This window comes from Sphaeramia orbicularis, chromosome 7 (assembly GCF_902148855.1).
Source record: "Sphaeramia orbicularis chromosome 7, fSphaOr1.1, whole genome shotgun sequence".
In the NCBI taxonomy this organism is placed as follows: Eukaryota; Metazoa; Chordata; class Actinopteri; order Kurtiformes; family Apogonidae; genus Sphaeramia; species Sphaeramia orbicularis.
The window spans coordinates 33,965,828-33,978,916 of record NC_043963.1 but is presented as its reverse complement, the minus strand read 5'-3'; the positions used below and the strand labels follow the sequence as shown (position 1 = coordinate 33,978,916).

Sequence of the window (13,089 nt, the reverse complement as noted above, 5' to 3'; positions counted from 1 at the left end):
CAGAGACAGGCGGGGGTCCGAAACCAGGAGATCCAAACGAGTCCAGAGGGGAGTCCTGAGACGAACTCAGAGGTGTCTTCCACCAGGGATGGCCACCAGAACCGCCGCTGCAATACCTCCACGGTGCGCTGAATACCCGGGTGACAAGTTAGTTTTGATCCATGTATCCATTGTAAGACTTCTGACCTTAAAGCCTGAGGTACGAACAGGCAGTTGGGGGGACAGGCACTAGGACCCGGCTGATCCTCCAGGGCGGCTTTAACTCGTTCCTCCACATCCCAGGTGAGGACTGCGACGCGATGTGAGGCTGGGAGGATGGGGTCTGGCTGGTCACTGCTCTCCTCCCCGACCAGGAACTGGCGAGACAGGGCATCAGGTTTGATGTTTCTGGAACCTGGCCGGTAGGAGAGAGAGAAGTTAAAACGGGTGAAAAACAATGACCAACGAGCTTGACGGGAGTTGAGCCTTTTGGCTGTTCGGATGTATTCCAGATTTTTATGGTCAGTCCAAACCAGAAATGGAACCTTGGTCCCCTCCAGCCAGTGCCGCCACTCCTCCAATGCTAATTTCACTGCCAGCAGTTCACGATTGCCGATATCATAATTTCTTTCTGCAGGAGATAATCGTCTGGAAAAGAAAGCACAAGGATGCATTTTCTGATCATCAGCTGACCGTTGAGAGAGTACAGCCCCCACCCCCACATCAGAGGCATCCACCTCCACTACAAACTGTCTCTCCGGGTCCGGAACCTGTAAAATGGGTGCAGAGCTGAAGCGGTCCTTCAGGTGTCTGAAAGCTTTGTCAGCAGCCACAGACCAACGGAACGGAACCTTGGAAGATGTGAGGGCGGTGAGAGGGGCTGCCACAGTGCTGTAACCTCGAATGAACCTCCGGTAAAAGTTGGCGAACCCCAGGAATCTCTAGAGCTGTTTTCGGGACTCGGGGACGGGCCAGGAGGTGACAGCTGAAACCTTGGCTGGATCCATTTCCATCCGGTTCCGCCCCACAATGTAACCCAGGAATGACACCGACGTGGCGTGAAACTCGCACTTCTCGGCCTTCACAAACAGGGAATTCTCAAGAAGGCGCTGCAGCACCGCCTGGACGTGATGAATGTGCTCCTGTTTAGACCGAGAAAAAATCAAAATGTCATCCAGATACACAAACACGAATTTATTCAGCATCTCCCTAAGGACATCATTGATAAGTGCCTGAAACACTGCGGGGGCATTGGTTAATCCGAAGGGCATAACCAGGTACTCGTAATGACCAGTGGGGGTATTAAAAGCCGTCTTCCACTCATCCCCCTCACGGATCCGTACCAGATGGTAAGTGTTCCGGAGATCCAATTTAGTAAAGATGGTAGCCCCCTGCAGCAGCTCGAACGCAGAGGAAATGAGGGGGAGAGGGTAACGGTTCTTAACAGTGATGTCGTTTAATCCCCGGTAATCTATACAGGGTCTGAGAGTCTTGTCCTTTTTGTCAACGAAGAAAAACCCTGCTCCAGCAGGAGATGAGGACGGCCGAATAATGCCTGCAGCCAAGGCATCGTTGATATAGGTCTCCATAGCCTCCCTCTCAGGAGCCGACAGAGAGTAAAGGCGTCCCTTAGGAGGAGTTGTGCCAGGCAGGAGATCAATGGCACAATCATATGGACGATGCGGTGGTAGCAATGTGGCCCTGGCCTTACTGAAGACCTCCTGGAAGTCAAGGTATTCAGACGGAACCCGGGACAGATCTATAGCAGAACAGGAGCTGATTGGAGAATTCAGGCCACGGTTCTGCTGGAGACAGATGGATTTACAGGTGGGGCTCCATCCCAGAATGGACCCCGTGGACCAGTCTATATGTGGGTTGTGACGCCGGAGCCAGGGATAACCAAGAATTAACGGGGGATCAGGTGACTTCAGGACGTGGAACTGAATAGTCTCGTGATGGTCTCCAGACAAAAACATCTGGATGGGCTTAGTCTGATGAGTGACAGTTCCAAGGAGATGCCCATCCAGCGCACGGGCTGACACAGGACGGGACAGAGGAATCAGGTCAACGCCCACCTGCCTGATGAGATCCTCCCCAATTAGGTTGACATCCGCCCCTGAGTCTATGAAGGCAGCGAGGGTGAGAGGACCTCCTGCCAACTGGAGCTGAACATGGAACAAAGGTCGGGAGTTATGGGCGGATATCTGGGACCGTCTCAGCAGGATGCCCCTCTTAGCTGCCGAGCCCTCCTCTTTTACTGGACATCCGGAAATAAAATGTCCAGCCTGACCGCAGTATAGACACAGATTCTCTCGGCGCCGTCGTTCCTTTTCCTCCGCTGACACCCTGGTTCGTACCACCTGCATCGGCTCCACCCTTTCTACAGGAAAAGTCTCAGTCTGTGGGTCGGAAGGAGGTGGTAACCCCGGAGCTCGGACTGAGGCTCGGTGCTCTCCCACCTCCCGACATGACTCCTGTCTCCACAGCTGTATGCGTCGGTCCAACCTTGTAGTTAGTTCAATTAATCCATCCAGGGAAGGGGGAAGGTCAAAAGAAACCAGCTGATGCTTGATATAAGGGGCTAGTCCTCTCAGATAAGTGTCACACTGAGCATCAGAGTTCCAGGTACTGAGTCTAGCCCGAGTGCGGAAGTCTATGGCGTAATCAGAAACGCATCGATTACCTTGATTGATGCTCATTAGGCCGCCGGTAGCGTCAGGTCCCGTGGTCACCGGTCCGAAAACCTTCCGCAGCTCCTCACTGAAAGCCTGGAATGAAGAGCAGGCGGGGGTACTTTTTTCCCACTCGGCTGTTCCCCACAGCCGAGCTCTGCCGGTGAGGTGATTAATTGCGAAGGCGACCCTGGCTGCCTCTGTAACAAACGTGCGTGGTTGCAGAGCGAACAGGATGGAGCAGTTCGTGATAAAAGGATTGCAGCCTTCTGGGTCCCCGGCGTAGCGCTCCGGCTCCCCTACCCGGGGCTCCGGCACAGAGTCAGATGGTGAACCTGGGACTGAAGCTGGAGGCAGCGGAGCAGGAGTGGAAGAAGTCTGCTGTGTTCTGAGAGCCACCAGCTGCTGGACCTGTGCAGCGATGGCAGCTACTCCCTGCTCCACTCGGTCCAAGCGAGCCCCCTCCGCGGTTCGAACTGCTGGGTCCATTGTGGCCAGATTGTACTGAAACAAGTACAACGGAGGACCCAAGTGCAGTTTAAGGTGCTCGGTGGGCACAGTCTTTATTAGGAAGCAGACAAGCAACCGACAAGGGACAGACAACAGGTTAACCAGAGACAGGCGGGGGTCCGAAACCAGGAGATCCAAACGAGTCCAGAGGGGAGCAGGCAGGAGACAAGGCCAGAGGACAGAAGGCAGGTCAGTTAACCGGGGGTCAGGCGGAGAGACATGGTCAGACAGGGCTGGTCGGTTACCGGGGGCTCAGACAGGGAGACGTGGTCTAACAGGCGGGCAGGTGAATCTCCAGGCGGCAGGCAGGGCAGGTCAGGAACTAACAGGGTCAGGATCAGAAAAACAGACAGGAGAAAACGCTGGAGAGTAACACACGGTGGTAGATACAATCTGGCAGAGAACAGAGAAGAGAGAGGTGAATATATACCCTCTACCTAATGAGCCCAGCCGGGCTCACAGGTGAGAGTGATCAACTGATGAGGAGGTGTGACAGGCAGAGTAATGAGGAGGTGTGGCTGAGAAGTAAGAGAGAGAGAGAAAGAGAGAAAGAAAGAGAGAGAGAGAAAGAGAGAAAGAAAGAGAGAGAGAGAGCAGAGTAGACAGGAGATGTGACAGATACTAATGTCAATCAACATACAATGTCCCTGTTATTTTTTTTGGAGCTGATTTTTTATTTGACATACACACATTAACACAAATCCAACAGACACAGAGGAGATGTGTAATATGTAGCCTATAATTACATTTGCTTCACATTATTTTAAAGTCTTTTCTAATTTTGTTATGGACTAGATCTTTGTAAATAACAATCAATGTCTATACTTATACAACCAGAGGCAATTTCTCATAGACTGCAAGGGAAGCTCAGCTTCCCCTAAAATTAGGAAAATTAAATGGTTAAATATGTACGGTTGTGTTGACATTTTATTGACTACAAATGTGTTAGAACACGTTCATCTCACAGACGAGTTCGTTCAGAATCAGCTTTATCACAAATCAACGGACTCGATGTTGTTCACTTCTCATACATTCCCGTTGCGCTGTTTTCTCATACGATCTCTGCTCAGTGCATTTGTCCGTAGACGCTCAGCATCCATGCACTTCAATGGGACTGAGTGGAACAGTTTTTTTCATTGCCTCAAAACTGGATGGTAATTGGATAAATGCCACGATGTTGTCCCGCCCCCAGACGCTCAGCGTCTCTGGGGGTGAATGGAGCTGTGGGCGGAGCTTGGCTGGGCTGGATGCCAGGCTTCCATGTGCTGATTGGAGGATCAGTCGAAAGGCTGAATCCCATTTGATTGACAGCTATTTTGAGATCTACTCCTTCACTGACACAGTTCAGTTTAATACTGTTGCGCATTCTGCTGTGAAAGTGAGAGAGAAACCACTACAAAATGACTTGTTCATTTCTTGCACTGTAAATAAAACACACTCACTCCCTGGAAAAGACGCCTACTTGGTACAATAAGGTCACCGACCATTTTCTTAAAAAGGAATGGAGGGCTGAATTTATGTTTAAATAACATGACAATTTTTTTGATGTAAGCCGACAATGAGCTTCCCCTGTCTGAAAGACGAGCAGCCGCCACTGTATACAACATATTCCTCACCTTCTCTCCATTCAACTTTGACCTGCATTCAACATTAGCAAAAAAAAAAAAAAGAAAAAGAGGGGAAGTCACTTGTATTAATAATGACCATCTTTCAGCTGTAGTCTTGCTGTGATTTTCATAAGCATGGTGCATAAGCATCCACTGTGTTGACTGACATGGAACTAAAACAACAAAATCCATGAATATATAAGAGAACAGCTGTAGAACAGATGTCCACTGTAGTGACCACTATGCATGAAAGGGTTAAAATAAGGCAGTTTCACCTTCCCAATGTCCCTGTTAAATAAACTAATAAAATCAGTCCTTCATCGTCAGTAGAATAACGAGTCTTCACAGCTTTTGTTTTCATGACCTTTGTTGAAGTGTTCGGCTCCGTGTCATGCAGAGGTCATGGATGCCATACCCTCTGTGGTGACACTCTGCTTAAGATCAGGTCTCTCATCTCTCACCTCTTTAAAGCGCTATTTATGACGATGTGACAAAAGCAACACAAAAAACTAAGTGTCATGTCCTTTCACAGAGCTCTGTTTTGATCTTCCTCTTCTATCAGTACTGTATCATTTTGTCTGTCAGCACTTCTGCACGCGTCTGTTCACTCTAACACACGACACACACACACACACACACACACACACACACACACACACATACATTCCTCTGAAGCTGTTTCTTCCTGTTTCAGATGCAGAAGGGGAGGCAGAGGAGGGAGAAGGTAACACAGTCAGCCATAATTACACCTAAATGCTCACAGGCACACCTATGACATTATGAGCTTTTGCACTCAGCCATGACCCATGTCAGCGTTTGGTATGAATCGTTTGGTTCTGCACCAGTGATTTACAGATAGTTATTAAGTACCTGCACTCATGGAAATACAGTTCAAGCTTGTGTTTAGGTTTTCCAGATGGATTATGAAATGTTTTGGTATGGTCTAGGTGAAAGTGATGGTGTGTGTGTGTGTGTGTGTGTGTGTGTGTGTGTGCGTGTGTATGTGTATGTGTGTGTGTGTGTGTGTGTGTGTGTGTGTGTGTGTGTGGGTGGTCTGGGCCAGTCAGTGCATTTTTTCTATTCATACTTTTATTTTTATTTTCAACAGAAGAAGAAGCCAAGCCAAAATTCAAGTGAGTGACTGTTGTTTATGCGACTAAAAAATGTATTAATGTATTATACAGTGGTTTCATTCATGCATGGACAAGCTGCAAGTAAGGCTAGTGGGACGGTTCCCTGATGAAAATGAAGGGAGTAAAGTCCAGTCTCTGTTAAAAGTGGGTTTGGAATTCAAATAAAGGCCTAAAAAGAGTGGAAACAGAAGTTAGACAGAAGAATATCAAAGATCAAATAAACGAAATAATGAGTGAATAAAGACTGAAACCAGTTTAGTTAGTGTTAGTAATGTAAGTCATACTACCAGTATTACTACTATTACTACCGTTACTACTACTACTACTACTACTATTACTATTACTACTACTACTACTATAACTGTGACTACTACTACTATTACTACTACCACTGCTATTACTAGCACTACTACTACTACTGCTACTACTATTACTATTACTACTACTACTACTGCTACCACTATTACTATTACTACTACTACTACTGCTACTACTATTACTATTACTACTACTACTACTACTACAACTGTGACTACTACTACTATTACTACTATAACTACGACTACTACTATTACTACTATTACTACTACTACTGTTACTACTATTACTGTTACTACTACTACTACTATAACTATGACTACTTCTACTACTACTACTACTACTACTACTACTACTACTGCTAATACTACTACTGCTACTACTACTACTATTGCTACTACTACTACTATTACCTCTACTACTATAACTATGACTGCTACTACTATTACTACTACTACTGCTACTACTATTACTATTACTACTATAACTACGACTACTACTGTTACTACTATTACTACTGCTACTGTTACTACTATTACTACTAATGCTACTACTATCACTGTTACTACTACTACTACTATAACTATGACTACTTCTACTACTACTACTACTGCTAATACTATTACTTCTACTACTACTACTACTACTGCTAGCACTATTACTATTACTACTACTACTACTACTACTACTATAACTACTACTACTATTACTACTACTACTATAACTACTACTATAATTATGACTACTATTACTACTACTAGTACTACTGCTAGTACTATTACTATTACTACTACTACTATAACTACTACTACTACTACTACTACTACTACTACAATAACTATAACTACTACGATAATTATGACTACTACTACTATTACTACTACTACTATACCTATGACCACTACTACTACTACTACTACTACTATAATTATGACTACTACTACTGCTACTACTATTACTACTACTATAATTATGACTACTACTACTATTACTACAACCACTGCTATTACTATTACTACTATTACTACAATTACTACTACTACTATACTGCTTCTACTCTTTCTACCACCACCACTACTACTACTACTACTACTACTACTACTATTACCAACCTACTACCTCCAACCTGAGCTGTCCCTCTGATGTGTTCGTCCCTATTCCTGTCCATCCTTTTCACTTCCAAAGACAACCTGTACATCTTCTTCTCTGCCTTCTGTCTTTTCATTTCTCTAAACTGTACAAGTCGTACAAACATTAAAATCATGTAAATCAACTCCCCCACCTCCTTGCTCCTGTACAAAAACATAGATTGTGACCATATACTGAACTCTTAATCCCACCCTTTAATCGAATAAATACATAACTCATCACATTTTAACACTTTTGACAGTGTGCACAGGAATACTAAAAATAATTCCAATGAAATTGGATGAAGATGAAAAATTATATCCTCTAAATTCATACATGATGATGATTCACCGCAGTTTAGAAATGGAATTATAGTGAATTCATACATACTGTCATTTCCATTGACAAAGGGCTTGTTTATGATTTATATGTAAGCACTTTTCATCTCTATCTTTACATTACTAGTTACACCACGCCATAAAATAAAATGATTCCAAAGCAACCTGCAGCAATATTCCTCAACATAACACATAAATACAACAAAAAGGCATTTGGTAATTGCATTTAATAGTCGTTAATAGAGTTATTTTGTTCAGATCAACTGACATTTTTTCTCCCTTACCTTATGCTATAACTCCGACATTTTTCTTTTAATTTCCAGGCCATTTATCATGCCCAACCTCATTCCCCCCAAGATCCCAGATGGTGAGAAAGTGGATTTTGACGTGAGTAAAAAAGCCTGGGAATCAAATTCTGACATAGTTACTATGAGAGGTTCCTGCCTGAGGGTATTCTGTAACTGGAGTACATGATGTCGTTCATCACAATGACAAGAAACTTTGTCGTTTGTTTGAAGTGGTTTTACACCAGTGTTCTATATGTTTTATTGAACCTTCAATGAAGTTATCTGTGCATTTGTTGTTTTTAATCTTGTTTTTTTAACCTTCAAACTATATTCTCTCTTTTATGATAGGGGTCAATATATAATAGAGGGACTTCTTGAGTTCCCTTTACAGGGTAACATAGTTGACAGGTATAGTTGACATTTTTGCTGTCTTCAGGCCTAAAATCAACATAACCGTAACACCACATAACATTTTTACAGAAGGATTCTTTTAAATATAATATATACAATTGAGTAAAATTAAAATTGAAAATTATTTATAAAGATTTTGTAGTAACACTGTTGACATAAGAGTGTGATAAATACACACTTGACTCATACACTACTTTATATTAAATTACTAAGAAAGAGTAGAAAGAACATACCTTGGACTCTTGCCAGTGTTTTCTTCAGGAGGAAATGACATCATGTGGAGCAGGTCATGTCATTTGGAATTAACACACTTCCTTGAGAGGTGTTTTTGTAATGGGTAACTTAGTTGAAAGTGATTTCTCGGACACAGATACAATTTGTTATTTTCCATATAAAATTTTATTATTGTTTAGCTAATTAGAAGGTGGTTTGAATGGTTATTTAGTTGACATTTTAATATTATTTAGTTGACATTTTCGTTTATCTGGTCATTTAATAATTATTTATTAATCATTTATTAATAAGTGATTGTTTCCGTAATTAAATAATTATGGAATTTTTAAAGACATGATCATAATGAACATAAAAAAACATGTTTCTTTGTTTGTTTTTTACTTTTAACTCATAAAGACCCAGTGTGACTTTTGTGGCAGTTCCCAAATTATTTTTTGTCTCTATTTAACCTTCTTAAGTGATTTATCATCATTCATTGTCATATTTTTCTTTGTATTTTGCAAATTATCAGTGAAAATCAAGTATTTTCTTATATTTAATATACTGATCATGTAAATGTTCATAAAAGCTCAGAAAACTGAAGAAAAAGTGACTTTTTCAGCAAATCTATCATTAATTGAACATAAACCCAGTGTCTCCATCCACTGTCACTGATCCAACACCATGGGTTTTACTGATGAATCAGTGTTGTAGAAGATGACAGTGTTTCCATGGTAACTACAGAGCCTCTGAACATCCAAATGGGTCATATCTGATGACCACAAAAAAATGAATAACTGTATTTTACCTGAATTATTTACATGTATTGATAGGATTAGTGGGTCAGGTATTAAACAGTTTAGATCAGTAGATGGTTTTGGTCGATGGTGGATGTTTGGATCTAAAGATAAAGATGTATGCAAGATATATCCCATGGACTTCAATTATACAGGGTGTCCCATAAGTCTCCATACATAGGAAAAATAAACGTTTCTTGACATAAACCATTTTTATTTATATCATATGCTCTATATGACTGCCATTTTGTCAGGAACACATTTCAATGTGTGTCCTCCACTGCTGAGGAACTATAAAGAAGAAATATAAAGAAATACATGTTAGAACCGTATATATTATGTCTCCTATGTATGGAGACTTATGGGACACCCTGTAGATTGGCCCATAGATGTACATACTCACTAACACTCTTCTAAAGTAAAACCAAAGAAAAACAGAATTTTTGAGATACTACATCCCTACTTCTATAGGATATACATCGTAAGAGGATGGAGAAGGACCTGCAGGAGCTCCAGACTTTAATCGAGGTTCACTTTGAAAGCAGAAAGAAGGAAGAAGATGAGCTGATTCAACTCAAGGACAGAATTGTAAGTGGATCAGATATGGCTCATGTTCTTAAAGCCACACACATGCATGAAAACATATAGAATGGTTGACCTGTTGTTCAGGAGAAGCGCCGTTCAGAGCGAGCAGAGCAGCAAAGAATCCGCAGTGAGAGAGAGAAGGAGCGACAGAAGCGTCTGGAGGTAAAGTCATGTCATTGATGCTATTATACGTGAAAATGAAAGAGACGCATCTGACTGATTTTGTTTTTTCTCTGAATCTGTTTTCATCCAGGAGGAAAGAACTCGGAAGGAGGAGGAGGAGGCCAAGAAGAGAGCAGAGGATGACGCTAAGAAAAAGAAAACCCTGACCAGCCTCCACTTCGGAGGGTACATGCAGAAGTTGGTAAGCAAAGTGGGGCTTCAGTGAAGTCCTGTTGTACATAAGTCTATAGGAGCAGAAATGACTTACTCCAGTTTTTCACAGACAGAAAAACGCAGCGGTAAGAGGCAGACTGAAAGAGAGAAGAAGAAGAAGATACTAAGTGAAAGACGCAAACCTTTGGACATTGACAACTTGAGCCAGGATAGACTTAAGTAGGTGGAGACACATATCAAAACACCACAAATAATGCCAAATAGAGCTGCAAGAATGCTGTAAGAGGCTGTAAAATCATTTTCTTTTCTGTGTGTGATCTGCAGAGACAAAGCGAAGGAGCTGTGGGACTGGATGCACGAGCTGGAGGCTGAGAAGTTTGAGCTGCAGTACCAGTTTACCAGACAGAAATATGAGGTGTGTGTGATACTGGACATGATAAGTAATACTTCAGAAAAAATATAATACAGTATATATATTATTTTTTATTTATTATATTTTATTTTTTCAGATTAATGTGCTGCGGAATCGTGTCAGTGATCATCAAAAAACGTAAGATTATTACTTTTCAATGCCAACCCAACAAACACACATTCTGACTACACTGGTCTGCAGTTTCTGCCTCAGAAATTAAATGTGCTAAATCTTGCCTTATGGTGAACAATTTCGAAGTGCCATAAACATAAACCATAAACAAACCCTTTGTTTACAAACGACCCGGGAGGTAACTTGGGCATTTTCGGAATTTTGTGCATTGTGGGAAACGCTGGTTCGCACCGCTGTCTGGTGGCAGCAGCTGCTACAGACACGAGGCGGAAACGGCAGGAGCTCCCTTCCTTCTATGCATATTCCTCCACCCATTTCCGCGTTTCAGCCGTTTCCGTGTCATGATTTTTTCATCCATATAATATCATATGGTTGTGCTGATGCTAATGCTGTCAGGTGGCGGCGCGAGCCTTTGCTTCCCACAATGCACGTCGCGACAAAATTCTGAAGATGCCCGAGTGACCTACTGGCTCTGTTTGTAAACGTATGGCTTGTTTATGGTGGATGGCACTTTGAAATTGTTCACTGTAATGCAAGAGATTCAGGTGAGTAATCACAGAAAGACTAACAGATTCATGATACTGAGGCTATGACTGAAGTTTTACAGATTTGATGAAAAATTGGTCATGAAAGTCTCCCGCACCTTTAATAAGATGAATTGGAAAACAAGTGACAAAAGTGCTGGTTACATGACATTTTCAATGTATATGATGAAGTGTTATTACTCAGTGTACATTTATACAATAGATTTATTGCTCTTCTACTAGAAACAACCTGTAAAGTGAACATATTATAATGTAAAGACAGTGTTTTGAAGTAGCTCTGTAACTCTGAGGCAAACATTCTTTCGGAGTAAACACATTCTCCCATTCATTCTCAGAATTCCACATTTTGACCCTAGACTGTATTGTAGAAACTACAGCCAACCAGCATTTTTGACTTAATTATTAGTGAGTCAAACTTGGCAAAGTTTCAAATACTTTTATTCAGGAGGCATTTTACTTGCAGACCAGATCTATCAGCCATGAAGAGCTGATTTTTAGCTCCTTAAAGATAACATCATATGCAAATAGACAAGTTTAGACAAATAACACTTGTCTACAAGACGAATGCTCCCAGAATAAAGAAAGTAGCAAAACTGTACCAAATTGGCATCACTTATAAAGATACTGTTGTGGAGGTGTAAACAATAAAGAAATTCGTGGAGAATGGTTAGATTACACCTAAAGGGTTTTTTGTGCTATAGTTTATGATACAGTATTGGGTCAGAATGTGAAATTCTGTGAATTATTGAGTGAACAGATTTTACTCAAAAGGAATGGCTGTCTTAGAGTAATCAGATCTACATCAAAACACTGTCTGCACATTAGAATACACCCACTTGTCAGATTTCTGCTAGTGTAAGATTTCTTAGTCTGTCATAAAAATGTACATAAACTTATGTGTAACAAGTGGTGGCAGGCACAACAAACCCCGCCCCTTGCATGTATTGAAGCTTATTTGGGCATCGATCCAGCTGATGTCATCATGTCAACGCATGTGCTGATGTCAGCATAGACAAATTTAGCCCATTATAAGTAAATGGGTATATAAAAGATTTTTTAAAAGTCATAAAAAAATTTGAACTTTGACCTACTTTTCCCAAAATGTAATCACATTTATTCTGGGCCACTGGGAATCAATAAACCCAATTTGGTATGATTTCATCTAATAGTTTTGCTGCTAAAGTGTTAACAAACAAACAAAGAAACAAAGAAACAAAACAAACCAAAAACAATACCCCTTGCCTCTCCTTCGGGGGGTAGGGTAATAACATTGTGTAATAAAATTTGTGTGTAAGATTTAACATATTTGATCTGTGAAGCAGAAAAGAAAAGAAAAGAAAAGAAAAGCAAAGCAAAGAAAAGAAAAGAAAAGAAAAAAGAAAAGAAAAGTAGACCAGTGCAGTAAGATAGACATCATTCAAACACAAAGTTGGATCATGATTGAAAACAGGCTTTTGTATCATGTTCCTTCTTTTTTCATCCACAATAACATCTTTTTACGCTCTAAAGAATAAATACACAGGGTGGTGCAGTGGATAGCACTTGTGCCTCGCAGCAAGAAGGTCCTGGGTTCGATTCCAACACCAGTCGACAGGGGGTGGGACCTTTCTGTGTGGAGTTTGCATGTTCTCCCCGTGTCGGTGTGGGTTCTCTCTGGGTACTCCGGCTTCCTCCCACCATCCAAAC

General features: G+C 41.7%; 1 protein-coding gene across 1 annotated transcript in view; it reads left to right on the top strand.

Annotated features, from left to right (window-relative positions):
• tnnt2a (troponin T type 2a (cardiac)) overlaps positions 1–13,089 on the top strand; it is a 29,957-nt gene that overhangs the window by 10,868 nt on the left and 6,000 nt on the right. The window contains exons 6-14 of the mRNA XM_030139515.1: positions 5,463–5,492; positions 5,877–5,901; positions 8,009–8,072; positions 9,865–9,981; positions 10,063–10,140; positions 10,232–10,342; positions 10,424–10,533; positions 10,639–10,729; positions 10,824–10,864. Of these exons, the coding sequence (XP_029995375.1) occupies positions 5,463–5,492; positions 5,877–5,901; positions 8,009–8,072; positions 9,865–9,981; positions 10,063–10,140; positions 10,232–10,342; positions 10,424–10,533; positions 10,639–10,729; positions 10,824–10,864 (667 nt within the window). The remainder of the gene's footprint in view (positions 1–5,462; positions 5,493–5,876; positions 5,902–8,008; positions 8,073–9,864; positions 9,982–10,062; positions 10,141–10,231; positions 10,343–10,423; positions 10,534–10,638; positions 10,730–10,823; positions 10,865–13,089) is intronic.